Raw genomic sequence first — 18,619 nt, 5'->3', positions numbered from 1 at the left:
GCTCAAATTACTCATGGCTATTACGCACTCAAAGCCTGTCCCCTACAGTGCAATAAAAGGTGTTACTGCACTTATGAATGGCTCCCTTCATACTGTATGTTTGTTTTCTTGATGTTTTTAATGCTATCAGATACATGTGCTTGGCCGTCATTGGGTCAGGTTAAGTATCCAATCAGTATTTCTCCTCCTTCCTGTTTTCAGTCTGCCAAGGCTTGCTTTTAATGCATACTCCTGAGGGGAATCCAGCTTTCATACACCGATTTTCTTTCCTTTCTATCGTGCATAATTCTCCATTTTCACAGTGACTAAAGCTGCATGTGGTAAAGCAAAACAGCCTGTCTGAATGTTTGCTTGTCTCTCGGTTTGTTTGTGTAATCAGCATGGTGGCGTGGTAGCCGTTGACTGGATGTGTCTTATCAGATTGTTGGGTGGATGGAGATGAAAGCTGACCCCAGTCCCCTCTGAGCCAGCAGAGCATGGTCTTGTGGAGATGCGGCCCAATGCTAACACGGGCTGAAACTCTCTTTGGAATTGGGCTTTCCAAACTGCTCAGTGCCAAATTAATATGAAAAAAAGAGAAAACTGCTGCAGATGGAAACTGTGTTGTCATTAAGAAGGTTTGTGGGAGCAAACAAGCACTGCGGCAGGCTTCATCAACAAGGGCCAAACCTCAGGAGAGTCACACAGCGCTGCTAAAGACAGAGCGAGAGGAAGGGCAGTGAGTTTAAACAGAGATGGTAAAATGATCTATGACTAGGCACAGTGATTCACTTAGCATGCGCATACACTTACAGGTAATCACACACTGTGATTATCTTGTACCCAGGAGGCGTTGATGCTCATCATTAGGGCTATTCCGCCCGTCTATTTCTGTTTCCGTCTGCAGGCTAAGCTGATGTCTACAATATCAAGTTTGGCTCATCATTAGCCCATTATAGGCCTACACACCGCCAAGCATGTTTCATTTCAATGCTACTCCAGGCTAATGAACAGGTATCGATTTATCTAACAATCGCAGCGGCTGAAAAGAGCAGAATTCATTTAGTGTAAATGACTCGCTCCTGCCAACAAACCGCTCTTGCTCCGGCTTTCATCCTCAAATCGTCGCTCTCTCTCAGACGCACACACAAACACACGCTTTCTCCCTCCATCTTCTTCTTATCCCTGTGGCTGTGTAAGCAAATCCTGACATTAGCAAATCAAAGCAAAAGTTGCGGCACAGTGTAATCTACATGCTCTTCTCCTCTCTATGTGAAGCCACCAGATTCAACACATTGTGCTTAGTTCTGCCTCCAAACACCAAGGAGCTAAGATGAAGGGCTAAGGAGGTTTCTCCTGCAGAGAAAATACAGAATATAAATGACTGTAATTGGACTACTTTTCAATATAGCACAAGGACATTAACTTGAGGCTTTGTTGCTGGTGAGAGAGGGGCGGGAAATATGCTTCCACACTGCACCCATGTGGTCAATATGGTGTACTGAAAGCCGTTTCAGGCATCGGACAATTGAAAGCTTGAATTAAGAATGAGCTGTAAGCTTCAGGCTTATATGCTTACAGCTCATTTTGAGCTTGTTTTTAGGTGTAAGATATGGCTTTCACAAAGCTTACAGACAGATCTCACTGATAGTAGCCTCACAAAAGCTTGAAGTACTAAAGCTGGGAACTCTAAGCTTCACTGATAGTCTTTGTGTTACAATCTCATTCAGGCAGTTTTGTGAATAACTTGTATTCAACTGAAATTGTAACTTTCATTTTCAGCAAATTCAACTCGCTGTCCTCACAGGAAGTGAGAACAGCAGCTGCCCACGCTCCCCCTACAAATCAAAGCGAGGACTTACGTGAATGTTAAACATTTTACAAAATGCAGATTTGTCCGTGTCTCGTGCTAGAAAAGACAAGTCATGTAAACATGCAATATGGACATAGCATTTAAAGCCTTAATAGTCTCTGATGGCAGGCACGTATATTACAGCTGTAATTGGCCTGTGGTTTGCTTTGAGGACATTCCCAGGCATGACCGTCCTGACTGCGTCTCTCACTGGGTGTAACTGCTCCCCACCTCTCGGCGTCGCCTGCTCCCATGTACCAGCAGACGGTTCTGCAGGCTGACTCAACAGACCACACAGACTTCTGGGAAAAGACTATGCAGCTCCATTAGACTGGAGACACAGGAACAAGTCATGTGCGCCGTGCCCACACACGCGAGTCGCATGCAGACGTGCATCATTACTTTTGTACCCTCACAAAGTCACTCACACGCACTCTCTGATCTGTATTCCTCCCAAGCATGCAGACAAGTGTTTGAACCTTTAAGCGGCTGTCAAGACCTGGCTTGCTATAACGGACTGTAAAATGGTGATAATATTTACTATCAGTTGCTACATATATATCTATTCAAGCACAAATTTAGCTTTTAATGTGTGTGTTCTTTCCAGCTAAAAACTCTGTTGTTCTAATTTCTGAAATGCATCTTGTGTCAACTGATTATGCATATACCTTTATCAATGACGCTGACTTCCCAGTAGGTGGCAGCATTAGCCAATTTAATTTGAGTTCAGACAGACAATTTGCTGATTTAAAATGATGTGTGCAGGCATCAGTGACAACGGGGTCAGGATGGATGTAAGAGAAAGTGATAGAAGAGGGAGAACTGAGACTGCACCCCGACCCACAACGTTAAAGAAAAGAAACCAACAAGAGCAAGAGCATTGCAGGAATGTGAATAGGAGACATATAAAAGAAAAAAGAAAGAAGTAAAGCAAGAAAGAGAAAGAAAAAAGAAAGTTAGTTGCGAGACCGAGAGCGATGAATCTATCTCCCCTTCCAGCCACATGCCCACATGCCGAGGAGGGCATGGATAACTGAGGTTAGAGGTCTGGGGGGAGGTGGAGGAGCAGTTGGTGTGTGGAAGGCAGACAAGGGCAGGCAGGGGCAGAGCCAGGAGAGTCAACTATGCCCCAGAGCACAGACGGGCGGAGTGGACCATGATCCTCTAGTGTGGTACGACCACCTGTTTGTCTGTCTGTCTGATCCGGGCCAGAGTGGCGTGATCTAGTGCTTAAAGTTGACAGCTCCAGTGTAAACTAAAAACCAGGCAAGCGGTTAACTGTGGGTAAAACTAAATAAATGATACATCCTGACTTGATTTCATTACATTAAACCTGCATTTAATTGCTGTTTAGCAATCACAGAATGGCTGAAGTGCACAAAGTGTATCTTAAACATGGACGAACACAGAAAGATGAAGGCACAATGTCTCATCCGGATTTTACTGTATGTGCCTCCTTTGCTAAGTTTCATGTCAAACGTACAGTGTGATTGACTCACCAACAAACAGAGGCATCCACATACTCAGACAAACCCACAGAGAGAGTGCAGAGGGCTTTCCAGGGTGTTGAGTGAAGAGGTCAAAGTTCAGACTCTCTGCTGCTGCAAAGGGCACGTGAGAGCACAACTCACACCCATCCTCTGCTATGAACACATGCGCACACACACAGACACCACAGAAGATTTACTATGTGCAATTAGAATATAGGTGTACCCCACACACACTCCCGTAAGAGAGACACTTGAGAGCATATTGTAGATAGAGAGATATGGAGGCAGGTCGAACCGCAGCTACTCGACACCAGAATAACACATATAGGATTATATAGTCGATGCTGTGCAAACGGCTCCTAAGGTCAAGAAGTAACAGAGAGAGACTGTACTGCAGGCGCAGAAAAGAAGGGCAAAGGTTAGGAAGCTATTATCCAAATGAAGTCTGGCAGATGGTAGCATTGACAAACACATGGCTGAAATGGCTTTCTTGGCAGAAATCCCAGCCATAACTATCATGTTTGTCATGATCAGGCTTATATGTCAGTCAGCCACAGGTGGGAAACTGGACACATAAGTCAGCCAGTAAGCTGAATCTGAGAGGCGCAGGTTTGCCGGGAAGAGGGTTGGACTGAAGCTGAGCAAATTTGTCCCTTGGGTGCAGAGTCACTGACAGTGTCGCCATTTTTAAGATCTTTTCTGTTCTTTCTGAAATCTTTACTGGACCAACTTTGCCTTAGTTTTTCATCTCTATGTTCTGGTTCAAACAGAAATGGACTACTGTGTCCCCCTCTGTGTTGCCTTTCAGCTGCAAAACACAGCAACACCTTTGATTTGAAACCATCTTATATGAGTGGTGCACAATAATGGGAAGCATTACCGAAAAAAAAAAGGCTGTAGAAATAGATTTTTCAACATCTAAGTTTTACTGCGATCTACATTGCGATAACTCAAACATATTATAGGCATTAATAAATTGCAAAAGCTTAACTTCTCTGACCCCAAAACACTGCTGGCCTAATATGCATTTGGTGGTTGTATGTCTCCTTCATCTGAGAAACCAGCCGCTATTACCATGAGCATTTATCTCTCTGCAATGTTTTATTAATATGCTGTTTTTATTTTATTCTCACCTGCAATGGACCCCGTCTGCCCCCTCAAAGTCAACCCAAATGGCAGACATATACAGTATGAGTCATGGTTTACAATTGGAGTCACAATAAGACTGACCACCTGGCTATATGATACGTATGCTGTGTTAGTTTTTTGATTTAGATATGGAACCTTTCGGGCCTTTTTCCACTATCGGTGTTTTTTGTGCTGGCAGCGCCCATCTTCTATACAAAACCAATGCAGCTCAGCGAGTTTTTATCGCTGAGCTCACAGCGCTCTCGGTTGAAAATAGTTCAACTTTTGGAACAGCGCCACGCTTGTAAAAGTCACTTTTCCCTCGTTGACCAATCAAAATCAAGAAGGGGCGGGACTTCAGATATCAACTTTTTCAACAACAATGGAGGAGGAGAAGCGTATCGTTTTGTTCTTTCGAGGGTAAAATTTCCAGGTCAAGAGCTGCTGCTAACGCCAGGACACGATTCCTTTCTTTAGTTTTAATGTTTTCTTGTAAGATTTCTTTGACTTAAAGCAAATATTAAGCACACAGAGCAATTTAAAACAGACACTACCGAGGGGAGCGGAAGTGCCGCCAGAAAACTTTTGTAACCTAGCAACAGTAAGTGCTGGCGAGAAGACGCGCTCTGGAATTGGGCGCTGCCAGCGCGAAAAGCAGCGTTCTTTGGTAACTTCAAATACAGTAGTTAGCAAAAGACACAAACTGTATATATACAGATGTAGTTACGAGAAAGCTTAGGGCAACAAGGTTAAGTTTAGGACTATATCGTCATAGAGGGAGTAAACAGTAATAGGTCTTTATAAGTACTGTCCTGCACTCACATTCGATCTATATAAGCATGATTGGTTAGTTGATAATAATAGATATATAGACACACTAATCATGTGTCTATATATGCCTTTTGAAGCAGAGTGAAGTGTATTAGGATGTATGAAATTGGGGTGGTGGTGGTGGTGGTGATGGGGGGGGACTTTCCTTTCATTCCGTATAGCTCTTCCGTGCCGAGGCCACATTCCCAGCACCACTCAGGGGGCTCCAGTGAGCGAGCCACGACACCAAACCCACCCGGAATTCTAGGAACGTTTTCCCTGTGGTTTCAGGTTACCACATACACACACTGAGCACAGATCACAGGCGCACACACACAACACCCCGCACAGTGGTGTACTGTACTTTTGTTGTTTGTACAGAGTTGGTTTTGTTAGCTTTCCCTCACTCCTCCCATGCCTGTCATTCATCTTAATTTTAAACTCACATACTTATCCATCGGGTCGGACAACAACTTGGACTGACGCTGCAAACGTGCAATTGGATTCCGACCAGACGTCTTGTTCACAATCTCACTCTGATGGTAAATACCACACACTGAAAACTTTAACTCAAACACACATTCACACTAAAACTCTACAGGGATTCTTGCCAATGCTCGCTTTAGGCCCCAATTTCAGACTTACAGGTATACATTACATCACCCAAAATTCAGCTCAAATTCATTCTAAAACTTGGACCTAATCAAGCCCTGACTGACATTTGCAAAGTCCGCTGTATCCCCCAGGAAAAGGGATAACAGTACCTAAAAATAGTCACGACAGAGAGAGGTGCAGCTCTGTAAGTCAGATGTGATCAGGCTATGTGACTGTTGATGTGTGTTGTGTATAGAGCGAGCACTGTCTCTGGCACACAGAAATAGTGTGACGGTCTATAAGGCCGTAATCCCGTGTCGGCACGGCTGCAGTGTGAGCTGCGTGTTTGGATCAAAGCAGAGGTTTGAAAGTGGATTTTCTCTGCCTTTGAAGAGTGTGAAAGTGCACACGGCACCGAGCGAGGCAGTGAGTGCATGTTAGTGATACGGTAAGAGTCAAAGATATGAGGACTTTCCCATAACGTGTGCTGTATTACCAGAGAGTCTTATTTTTCTTTGTTTTAACTGAACTGAAAGTCACACAACAAGAAGCAAATGTGTAAAAAAAAAAGGTGATGTACAGTGAATTATTTTGTATGCCATGTTTAAAAGATGAATGTACTACACAGAGCAGGTCCATAAGGAGTCAGATTGTTGACACAGGCAGAGCCAGCTCCGACATTGCAACACTGCGATAAGCATCACAGAGCGTGTGCATAGAAACGACGAGCACTTCACTGCATAGCTGCGGTGTCTTCCAAGAGCAATTTTATGACACAAGACAAAATTGCTTCTAAAATGCAGGGTTCGTCCTGGAGGACTCATCCTCCACCGTTTTGTTTTACACGTAATATTTTGGGCGATGTCGTGTTTATGTGCGCAATTGCATATAATCAGTGTGGCTGACATCAAGGAGGACGCATTTTCGAGGGTTTCTGTCCTTTGTTAATTGGAGTAGTGCGTCAGAATGCGTGTCAAACTGGGATACACAAATGCTCGAGAGGCTCACACACAAACCTCCACACATCACTGTTGGCTGGCACCCAGACACCCTAGCAGTGCGGACTTCAAACAAGCTCATAGAGGCAATTAAGCCACAAAGACAGAGGGCTCTCCGAAAGCCACCGCTTCCTGCTGCGACTGACCTACATCCTTCATTTTTTTTTCCTTCCTCCATCCATCCGTTTACCTCTCCTTCCATCCATTGTTTCCTCATCTGCACTTCCTTCCCCCCCTCCGAAGCACGTCCTCTTCTCATCCTCCTCTCCTGCTACGAGTTTGATGCCTCGCCAATGGGCAAGCAGAGAGGTTAGCGGGTACGCTACGTCTACCTCGCCCAGTAGGAACCGCTCCAGTAAAACATGCCAGTCTATTGTGGCATTTTAATTATATTAGCCCAACTCACTCCACTGGCTGGACACACAACAGCAGGGAGGGGCTGTAAAACTGTGTGCCTTCTGTAAAAGTAATGATAGTAAGTTTGAAGGAGTTGGAAAGAAACTTTAAAAACATACAATAAGCGAAAGGCAGTCTAAAAAAGCCGAACTGGAGGAGGCCGACGCACATAAACACTCGTCCCTCAGAGGAGTTATAAGTCCAAAATTGGTAAATAATTGTACAGTGAGGCCAACAAATCCTATTTGCTTACACACCCTCCACACAAACCGTCTTTGAACACTTTCCCTGTTTTTCACTCGTGCGCAGCTACAGATTTAGAAACGCCATAACGCCAAACACTCCCAATCCAAGCATTGCAGCAGAAAGAATAAATAACTCACAGTTACTGCAACCTGATCACTGTTGTTTTCCTCTTTCTCACACACACACACACACACACACACCACACACAAAGATGCAGGCCCGAAGGAGAGAAACGTCTAAGCAATGCAGTAATGCAGAGCGGGTCGTGCTGAGGTCCCAGGCAGCAGCCCAGGGTTATGGGAAAGGGATGGGCCACTGAATCTTAGCTAAGGAGAAATAGAAGAGAGCGATTGAGGGACGGCCAGAGGAAGGACGGAGAGGTTTGTCGCTGACGCCAAATGCGACTGGCAGAGGTGAAAGGGTAGGTGCGAGAGAGTAACAATGAAAGGATATGAAGTCGATGCCACGACACTGATTAATTCTGTTAGCTGTTCTCATGACTCTACTGCGCCACCAGTCCATCATATCTGTCTTTATGTCTACATTTAAGAATATACATGCTTAGCTGAGCTGGCTTCTGCTGGTGCTTTGCTGCTCTGCACTGAGCCACACATGCTCAGAGCAGGGGATTTTTTTTACTCTACATATTTTAATGAATTTATTGTCCCCTCTGCTGGAAATTTATTATCCAGTTGGAACTCAGCACCTCTGACACAGAGAAGGCAGAGGGGAAAACAAACTCTGACTTGATGGGACTGGAAGAAGGAGCGAAGCGAGTGTGAGAGGTGACGGCTTTGCCCGACGCAGCTCTCTTTCTCTCTGCAACAGCAGAATGAATTCCAGATGTCAAAATGATAAACAAACGGATTGTCCTAACCTTATAAAAATGCGAGGCATTCAGAAGCACTCACATTGCTGTATCGTCTGTGCTCCGTCAACCGTGAGCTAATCCAAAACCTTGGAATCATCCCAAAAGTACAATGACTTATTAGTTCTCCACATCTACACTTACGTATGCACTACACACACACATGTGCATACACCCACTCATGTCAAGGCCTTAAGGGTTTGTAGGTCAGAGGATGCTGATGTAGCTCATCGGAATTATCCTTTAACACATGCATTGTGATGTAGTGTAAGAACGAACAGGCCTTCCTTCACCATGTCCCAGTTCTTTTACTTCTTGCTGTACGCAGGTTGACGTAAGTGAAAACTGCCTCTAGCTCATCATTTAATCAAGTTTGTCTCAGGCTAACGACCAAAAGCAACAAGTCTTCAACCTGCCTGTGGGTGGAACCATAACTTTGTAAATCCAAATTATGTTTGCTGTTTGCTTCCATGGTTGTTGGAGGAACTTCTACGGTGAAACAAATCACAGCATGAGCGGTGTCTGAAACGCATCCAGCAACAAAAGATACATGCTCCAGTTTTCACTGAGATTAAAAACACAACAGATCTGAGCTGTGACTGATTAACACGGCGTGCTTTCTCACCCTCTCGCAGGTCGCAATTTACTAGTCGAAACTGTGGCCTCCGCTCCACCTGGCTTTCATTTGCCACCTGTGACCATGTTATACATTTGATTTGCTGCCTCTACACCTCGCTCGCTGTGTTCAGTCTTGCTTTACCCTAGAGTTACCCCTGCTCTGACAAACCCACACAGGGACCAATCACTGCAGCATCAGCATTCCTTTCTTCAATCCGGTTAGTTGCACCTACGGCGCTCAGCTTTCGGGATACTGACAGTGATGCCAACATCCATCCATCATGTTCCCACCACGTGCACCGAGAATCAGATTGGTGATGATTTGATTGCCCAACACTGGCAGATGTGAATACTTGAAGATGAACTCAAATATTACTTCCCCTTGATCTGCAATTCAAACACAATTATTGTGTGAGATGTCTGGGAGAAATTTAACAACGAGTTATTGTCGAACGAAGGGTCCTTTGAGGTTAGCTTCTCATGTGTTTTCAGTCAAGCTCCGTATGATGCCATAACAGTGGCTACAGCCTGCAGCATTGTGTCCATACATTATCTCTCAGAACGTGTGTAAAGGTTTCCCAAACAGGCAGGGAAAAACAGGGATAATGTTTAATGTAAGTAAAGTGAAGACAGAGGGCATAAATCATTTCAGATTGTGATCAAACAACTGAAATAGATTTATAGAAACTGGCTCACCTAAATAACGGGTGAGCTGATTTTAGTTGATCTTATCTTTCCGGAAAAGATGGTGCTAAGTATTCACACATGTGATGCCTTAAATGTTCCAACACATGCCAACACACTCTTTTAGTTGTAATGTACAACTGCTTGCCCCTCGCTTGCCCCTCTGTCATCAGATGCTGAATAAAGAGAGGGAGGGAATTTCAGTCCCAAAATGCCTTTGATGCCCTTTGAAGTATTACGACATACAAGTGCGTGTGTGTTCTCACATGTGGATGTGTGTGCTCTTGCCCGAGCACAGTGCGATTGTGTCTGAATGAATAAAGCCTCCAGCTGTTGAATAGCATATGGATCCCATGTGGATTGATATGCGAGTGTGTGCGTGTTTATGTGTCGATGTCGTCCTGTGTGTGGGGAAAACCCACCCAGCCCTCGGAGGCTCCGTGTGCCAAACACGCAGGAAGTCAAACTACGACATGGACTGATGCCATAACAGCTTAGCATGTGCAATTTCAACCATTATATTTGTGTCTTCTTCGTGACACATTTTCTCCTGTTCTGTCGTGTTCTTTGCTGTTCTCATGCGACTTTCCCAGGCATGGTGCGGGCAGTGGCAGGAGTAGTGGCAGAGATGTCCGAGTCTTTCCCATGCAGCCTCATAGGAGGGTCTTTGTTTCCCCTCCAGGCTTTGGGGGTCCCCACGGCAGGGCTGTGCCCCACTCCACTGACTCCACAATGGGTCTTTATGCTGCCAAGGCCCTCCCTCCCCCACATCACTCCATCATGCTTCCCTCATCAGGGGCACAGGGAGGCACAAGGGGCACCACGGCACCAAAACGCCAACCCTTTTCATGCCCTGTCCCTCTGTCTCTCTCTAATACATGCCAACAGAGTCAGATACAGAGAGAGAGGTTTGCTCAACAGCCACGGGACAATCAGGGGAGTTTATGACTTGTGCCAAATGTTTCAGTCGGGTACTATTTTCTTATTCAACCAAAGAGCACTTGAGACCACAAGCAAAGACCTGGCTCACAGCAGGGGATTGTGTGATAACACATTTTTACAACCCATTAGCACTGTTGTTGAAAGACCAGTGCCCTTTTCAGTAATGATGAAGCAGAACTGGAGAACGGACAATTTTAGAAATGTCTTGTTTTTGATGCTTATTGGTCGCCTCACCCTGTGTTTCTTTGCTCATATGCTCCTGATCCTGGACGTAGCACGCACACATTGGCCGCCTACTGTACTTTGTGTGCTGACACACTGTCACAGGCCCTGATGAATGGGTGGTCTGCTCAGTATGTCTCAGCGATTGGCAGGGCCTTTGCATTTGGGAAGTGTACTGAGCCAGGACGTGAGGATAAGAGACGAGAAGACGTGAAGAGGAAAAGAGATCAGAGCTTTAAACAATGATGTGATTCTGAGAGCTAAGTGTTTATAAGCTAACGAAAGCGTCATTTATTCGTGAAAATCTCGTAGAAAACACTTTTGAAATCCACCGAGGACAATAAAACGAGTCCTTTCAGAATCAGAGACATCTGTTCATGAGTGTAATATCTTCCCATGTACTCACTTAAAGCGTAATGTATGACTTAATCCAACAAAATGACAGAGAGCCAAAGGGTCTGACAGGCACTTGGGGTGGATCGCGGGGAAAATGGCATCCCTCGACCGCTGTTTTCCTCCGTCAAGGCCAGTACTGGCAGTGCCAAGAGCTGAGGTTGCCATGGTAATGGGAGCCAGTTTAGGGCCACCGCACAAGACGGAGAGCATAACCTTGTCATAATTGTGGACTGAGTTGTGAGAGCATTTAAGAAACAGATCCAGCAGGGGGAATCAGTTACAGATTCACACTGGCTCAGCGATCTGCATCAATTCTCTGTTCTCCTCATGCTGACTGGAAGCACATAACCACACACACACACACACACACACACACACACAAAGACACAGTAATAACTTCAGTCTCCGAGAGATGCACCAAAAACCATAAGCAGGAGAAGGGATCCAGGGCCACACCTATAAATCAGCATAAATCAAAAGCCTCATAAATGTGAGACAGAAACAGAATGGAGTGAAAAGGGGAGAGAAAGGCGAATAAAGCAGCTCATTAACTGAGTCTTATACAAAGAGGAGGAGAGTGTAGCAACTATTTGTTCTGCCTGCTTTCACTCAATCTGGAGATGGTTTTAATGACTTCCTTGTTTCCAAACTGATGAACAACAGCCAGCCTCGCAGGCATTATTCTACACAATCATAAACACACAGAAGATTTGTTACTTTTCCTCAAAGCATTAAAAACGTTTTAAAGCAAGTTATGAAATCTCAGGTGAAAGTGGATGACCCGTTTGAAAGCATTTACTGCAGTGCCATTTGGAGAAGATACAAGTCCTCATCTCCAAGATGTGATGTTGCCAAAAAATATGTTTATGCAACAATTGGCCGTGGCAGAGCAGCGCTAAGAGATACAAAACGTTGCCTCATCGTGAGGAACAAACTGCTCTCACAGCAGATCAAGTCGAATAACAAAATGAATGAATGCTCTTATCGAATCAGAAAAGACAAATTAATTTGGGGTGTGTAAGTCAAAACAGGGTCAGCTGATGTTTCGTGCAAAACCCCTCTTCTCTCTGTTTGTCAAGTCTTTATGTTGTACAAGATGTCGCCCTTACCTCTCCACCACGTCATCTCCGCTCCAGCACGTCGAGTCGTCCACTACGTTCTCCCCTTCGCACAGCATCTCTGGCAAGGCGGCGAAGAACGACTTGTAGCGCTGCAGGTACATCAAGAACTCCCTGAGGAAAAGCACAAACATGGGAAAAAGGGCATGGAGCTATTTAAGAAATAAACCACACGTCTTTCTGAATCAATTGCAATGTTGGGAAACACACAATTGAGGCATGTATTGTGTGATTGCGGCCACATTCCTGCTGCGGTTGGTGGCCAGACTTCTCAATACAACAATCAGGATTCTTTCAACAATACATGCCTGTGATAAATAATGGTGATTGTAGCAGGAAATTATTGGCTTTGAATGAGACCACTTCACTAAGTCAGCATATTTGTCTCAATTTTGTGGTGTGGTGCAGCGCTAGCTTCACCAGATCTGCTAACACATGTCATTGATACAGACGCTGTCATCATCAGTCAGACTTTGTTGCCACCCATGAGGCAAAAAACAGCGGGTGTCATGACAGGTTGTTAGCTCAGTCGTCACATTTTTAACAACATAAAAAATGCTCAAGTCAACCTACAGATAGTGATAATGACGTATCTAGACGAGGCACAATATGAGCCGTCACTGCTCAAAAAGGTTTGTGAGAGACCGACAGAAATAAGACACGTGGAGTCATGCTTACCTAGAGAGCGTTCTCAGACTATGTTTATTGTTCTTGGAGGGTTTCAGGGGGAACGAGCTGGGAATGATGGGAGTTGGAGTCCAGGGGAGATTGTTGCAAGCAAGGAGGATGCAGGGATGTGACGAGGTGGGGGTGAGAGAAGGAAAACAAGAAACAAAAGGATGACAAGACAAAACAGGAGGGGAGGAGGGAGAGAAGACAGTCAGTTGACCCTGGAACTGGAGAGTGATTATTCATGCACATGCAGAGACCAGGCCACACCACACAAAAATCAATACCCGCTTGTCCCCAGTCCACGCCAACAAATAAAACAGATATGTGTGTGAAATAAATATGTTTAGTCAGGAAACAAACACACAGGCAACAACATCTGCACATGTGCAAATAGTTAAATATTCACAGGAAAGCCAGAAGAAATTTCTGCTGAATTCTCGATTCATAGTTTTTCCCCATTAAAACGAAACACAAATGTTGCTTTACACGATCATGTTTCGGATTTTTCAGCAGTCTCCCTTTACTGCGGCGGGTGCTGCCATGTCTCTGAAGTGGTCAGCGCTCACATGTGCTCTGGTCAGGGTTGGCAGCAGGCAGGGAGCTGGATTGTCTAGCCATGAATGGTGGTGGCAGTGCCAGGCCAGGCCTGTCAGCTAGGCTGGCATGAGTGCAGTGATTCATGGTTTGGGACAAGGTCAGACAGGCAATGCTGCATGTGTGTGTGTGTGTGTGTGTGTGTGTGTTTCTGTGTGTGATGCTATTTAAGCTGAGGCCGGCTGGTGTGCAGAGTTGGTGGTATGGCCGTCTGGGTAAACAGGAAATTGTTGGTCCGTCAAGATTAATCTTACCCACACTCCCCCTCTGCTGGCACATCACTGCCAGCTGCTGTGGGCATGGGATGGCTGCCTCAGAGGCCAGGTGGAGGGCATGGACTTTAGTGCCAGGCACTACATTTACAATGTGTGTGTGGGTGTGTTGTGTCCTACTAACCATATTAAGAAAGAGGGAGGTGATGGCAGATGGAAATAGACATTAGCAAACCCCTCATACAGACCTGACCAGTCATTATTTAATGCAGTTTGTATTCCTGACCACAAAGCAGTAGAACTAACATGATGTGCTTTGTCTTACCTCCTCAAGTGGGCTAACTGCCCCAGCCACTGCTCTGGTAGGGTTTGGGAGGGGGCGGCAGATGGAGGAGGAGAAGACGATGAGGTCACAGTAGAGGTTGTGACCTCTGGGCTTGTAGGCTGCATGCCTGTGGGTTCCCCAGTAGACAGGCCACACACCTTGTCCACCTGTGGGGAAGATAGAACAAACAAACACACACACACACACACGCACCTGTCAGACTAGAAAAACATATAACAGCATGGGTGGAGCTGCAGGGTGACTTGCATTAACCACAAATTGACACCTGCGCAGTTGAAAGCACATAAGGGCAGATAAATTATTCAAAGTGAGATTAACGGCTTTTTTTCAGAGTGATGCTTTCAATTTGTACTGAGGAATGTTTTACATTTTGGTTGAGCGATTGCAATATGAAGAGAGGTGAAACGAATTACGGGACAGAGAACTTCTGAGTAACGGACAACATGGGAACACGGAGGCCGTGAAGTGAGCGATGTGATGAAAGAAAATGGTGCGACGAGTGAGTTATTGCCAGGAGGGCTGACAGTTAATGTAGAACATTCCACTACCTCACGGAGGTGAAACCACGTGCGCGCAGTTGGCAACGCTGGCGAGAATCTCCATTGGGCTATTAAAGCCAGCAGTGGAAAGGAGGAGACAGCCGGGTCATGAAAATGAAGGGGCGTGTGCTTCAAACCGAGAGGTAAAATCGATGACATCTCATTGGCTTAAAAGCCTCTGGCCAGTGTTATTAAGTGGTCCTCAATTAGCCGGAGAGACAGAATGTAATGGCTCTTGCACGCTGGACTGAGTAACTCTTTACAGTGATCAATGCGTACACGCTGCTTTGTCTAGAGGGATGAGTCACTCTGCCGTGTGAGGGCGTCCAACAGTAACATTTCGCAGCGCTAATTATTCACCACTGATTTAGTAAAGGGAGCCTTACTGTAAGAAGCTGCAAGGATGTGCGACTTCGGGAAGATGGGTTGCTTCCTCAGTGCTTTGGATGTTTATACTCATGCAGTAAAGCACACCCAAAGTTGAATGAAAACTGTGCAATTTTTAATGGTGTTTTTTAAGGTACACAGTGGAGAGATTTGACAATGAGCACAGTGATCTATGTTGTACTTATCCTATCAATCTGCTGCAAACTGATTGCACCAGCTGTCCTTTATACTGTTCGACACACTGCCACCAAAATGCTAGTGTTACAAAGTGTGCAAAACAACGGAATGCAGAAACAATACAAAAGCTTTATTTGGGAAGGAGCTGGCAGGCATCTGTGTTTAAATGGTTGGTTGAAGGGGTGTGTCCACATGCTGGGAAGCGTTTGCATAAGTATGTCGGGAAGCAGCTGAAATATGTGTTAATGGTGACAAAAAGTGTCTCGCAAGCCCGCTAAAAATACCCTTCCCCTCCAGGGTGAGGCCGATCCGTCATCTCCTGTGCCTTATAAATGGAGTTTAAATGGAAGTTTTCACATAACAGCTTGCTATTCTTGCGCAGACGGGATTGTCAATGAGCGTAACTTACTACCTGAACATTTTTCATCTGCATTGCACTGTTAGCACTTCAGTCCAGGCCCCTCTCTCCTACTTTAGCTTAACTGCATTCTGGTCTTAAATCCTCTCCTACGGCTGACGCTGGGCACGGGGATGGTTGTTTTATTGCATTAACCTTAACTCCCTCTGGTCCAATAAAACATGCTCACATGTGGTAGAGCGGCTCACAGCCACATATGGACATGCAAACATGCCACACACACACACAAACACACACACACACACACAGACACATTACATTGTGGCAGTGAGAAAAGATAGAACATAGCAACTGTTTTGGCCACGTAGTCTCTCAACACACTAAGCCAGCAGCTCTTTGCTTGTGCTGCAATGCTTCTGCAGACAATTACGGTTTAATTCATTTGCATACCGTCTGCACAACATGACGTGTTGAGACATTTATTAGAACGCTTCAATATTAAAACCTGTTAAATAAATTGTTTTATGAGACATAGTTTGCCAAATTAGTCTAAGCAGAGCTATTCCAAAACATGGATATTAATAAATTACTTTTGCTTTTGTTGATTAGCCCGCAGCTTTCAGCATTGCTCAGTCCAGCATTACAAACACTTGCAAGTACACTAGTGTTTGTAGCAACAAATAAAATACTCAATAAAACTCAAGAAGCAGAAAAGCTATAAATGTCAGACTGATTCATTTAAAGTCCTGCACGCTTGCATAAATCTGTTTATCAACCAAATGTAAAATGCTTTAAGTTAGCCAATATGGCAAATGAGGTTCAAGTGAACCATATGTTTCTTCCTTATTTAGCAAAAAGAAATGCATTTCCATTAAATACATTCCATGACATCATTTCCAGACAACAGTGTTTGGGAGGTCTGCAGGTCTGTGCTGGAGGGTGTGTGTGTGTGTGTTTGTGTGAACGTGGTGAAGCTGGCAGGCTGTGCATGGGGCAGGTGTGTGAAAGGCCGAGAATGAACCGAGAACCGAACAGTAACAATGTTTTCTGTTAAGGAAATTACCTTTTTAGAGTCTCTTCTATTCTTTAGGCACTTTTTTATTTATTCTTTTCATTCTGGAGTTTGGGCCACCAGTATCAAGTTAAAATGCATCTAAAATCGAATGAGAGAAAACCTAACTTTCTCCTACTCAAAGGAGCAATTCACCACTGTCAGTCAAAGCTGGTGTTCTCTGTAATCGAAGGAAGCAATAATATTTGAAATTGGTGCCACAGCTGTGGAGAAAGTTGTACAAACAGCTCGTGGTTTTGCCCATTGTACATTCCTACAACACCCAGCGTACATTGCGCCCCTCCCTCTGAAAGGAACGGCCCAGCGAGAGAGGCTGGAGTGAAATGCTACCATTTTTCCAGTCGAGGACATTGATTGCTGCAGGCAACGGCTCAGAGCGGTACAGAATCCCAAATACGACAAGAACATACCGGTGGATCGTCTAAAAAATCTTCAGGTCTGCTGTCTACATTTCAAACCTGACGATTTTGAGCGAGACATGACATCGGAGGCGGGCGCCCTAGATTGTTTAAGTGTAGTTTAGCGAGCTCCCTGGCCTCCACCAGATGATGCATTTTACGTAGTCTGGCGGAGGTTTTCCAGGGCTCATTGGAGAAGCGGATAGCGTCCTCCAAAGGCACGGAGTGAAATTGCATTTTTTTTCTCCTACCATAACGGCATTAGCTCCACATAATAGCATGATAGGACTGAGGTTGAAAATCGGCGAACTGGCCCTTTAATGCACTTTATAGTCTGATGCCATTAGTTTGTTAGTATTGGGCTGTATATGTGTGTTTCATGCTAATCACTGGCAGCCCTGTATCTCCTAAAAGTTTTCAATTATTGAACACATTCTGAAAACACCAAAGCCAATAAATGAAATTCAGCAGATGAAAAACGAGCAGAAAAGGTCAGAGCTGCAGGATCTCTTCTCTCTGCAGGGGTGATCGATGGAGGATTAAGACAGAATCTTATCCTGTCGCTGTGAACTTTCCAAAGGGGCCGTCTAACCAGCACAATCTCTCACTTGCCTTCGTATGACACTTTGCTATTCTCCGAGAGAAAAATGTAAACATCCTTTTAAAATATGAACATCAAGCGGAGGTCATTCACAGTTCTGTTTGCTTTACTCAAATATTTTTACAACCACATAGAAGAGGTTCAAAAAAGCACTTTAGAATAGGCCGGAAGAGACGGGAGAACGGCCTGCTTTTCAAAACAAAAACACTGAAGGAAATCCGTCTTCTGCCTAACCAAACACACAACATTGTAAACAGCACACAAAGCAATTGCTGGGAAAATAAACAGTATCCCCATAATGGATTCTCTTGAGAAATGGAGACATGCTCTTATAGGTTGGACCTTCTGAGCTCATAATCCTGAAGGCCAATCAGACGACAGGTTGAATAATGACAGGGGCTTGAACGCGGCCATATATCAATTATCTCCTGACCTGATGATGGCGTGAGAATGAAAATCCCATTTGGGCACAGCATGAACACTCGGTTCAGTGTGTGTCTGTGTGTGTGTGTTTGAGCACCTGTTTGTCCTTGTTATACCTTCACAATTTCAGCTATTTTGCGGAGCATTCCTCGTGTGATTGCCTGAGGACAGAGGCTGATGGAAGTGGCAGATTGGTGGGATGCATGTTGTCCGCATGGGAAGACTTTGGGGAAATACGAGGCATGTATTCTATGTGCATTTGAGCCAATCAAATTTGAGTTCTACTGCTGCAGACAGGCCAGTCATTTTTTACAACTATAACCATGAGTTTAAGTGGTTTGGGTTTACTGTTGTGTATATCAACAAAAGAGAACTTAAACCACTCAATCTAAATCATCTATTTTTACTATACAAAAGCTGTTATCAAGTGTTTTCCTCAAAATGCATGCTTCCATGTGTGTATCTCTGCCTCCTGAACATATAATCCTGAGGTAAGAGT

General features: G+C 44.8%; 1 protein-coding gene across 2 annotated transcripts in view; it reads right to left on the bottom strand.

Moving 5' to 3' along the window:
• The window catches only part of LOC138611703 (glypican-5-like), a 101,484-nt gene that overhangs the window by 48,811 nt on the left and 34,054 nt on the right, over positions 1 to 18,619 (bottom strand). The window contains exons 4-6 of one of the 2 annotated variants that reach the window (XM_069684902.1): positions 14,145 to 14,311; positions 13,020 to 13,076; positions 12,333 to 12,455 (exon numbers count right to left, since the gene is read on the bottom strand). In XM_069684902.1, coding sequence (XP_069541003.1) covers positions 12,333 to 12,455; positions 13,020 to 13,076; positions 14,145 to 14,311 — 347 coding nt within the window. The remainder of the gene's footprint in view (positions 1 to 12,332; positions 12,456 to 13,019; positions 13,077 to 14,144; positions 14,312 to 18,619) is intronic. The other variant, XM_069684903.1, reaches the window with a different exon arrangement.

Source organism: Semicossyphus pulcher, unplaced genomic scaffold, assembly GCF_022749685.1.
Source record: "Semicossyphus pulcher isolate SPU_LCO1_2020_fin unplaced genomic scaffold, fSemPul1.0.p SCAF_7, whole genome shotgun sequence".
In the NCBI taxonomy this organism is placed as follows: Eukaryota; Metazoa; Chordata; class Actinopteri; order Labriformes; family Labridae; genus Semicossyphus; species Semicossyphus pulcher.
This window is presented reverse-complemented; position numbering and strand designations above follow the sequence as displayed.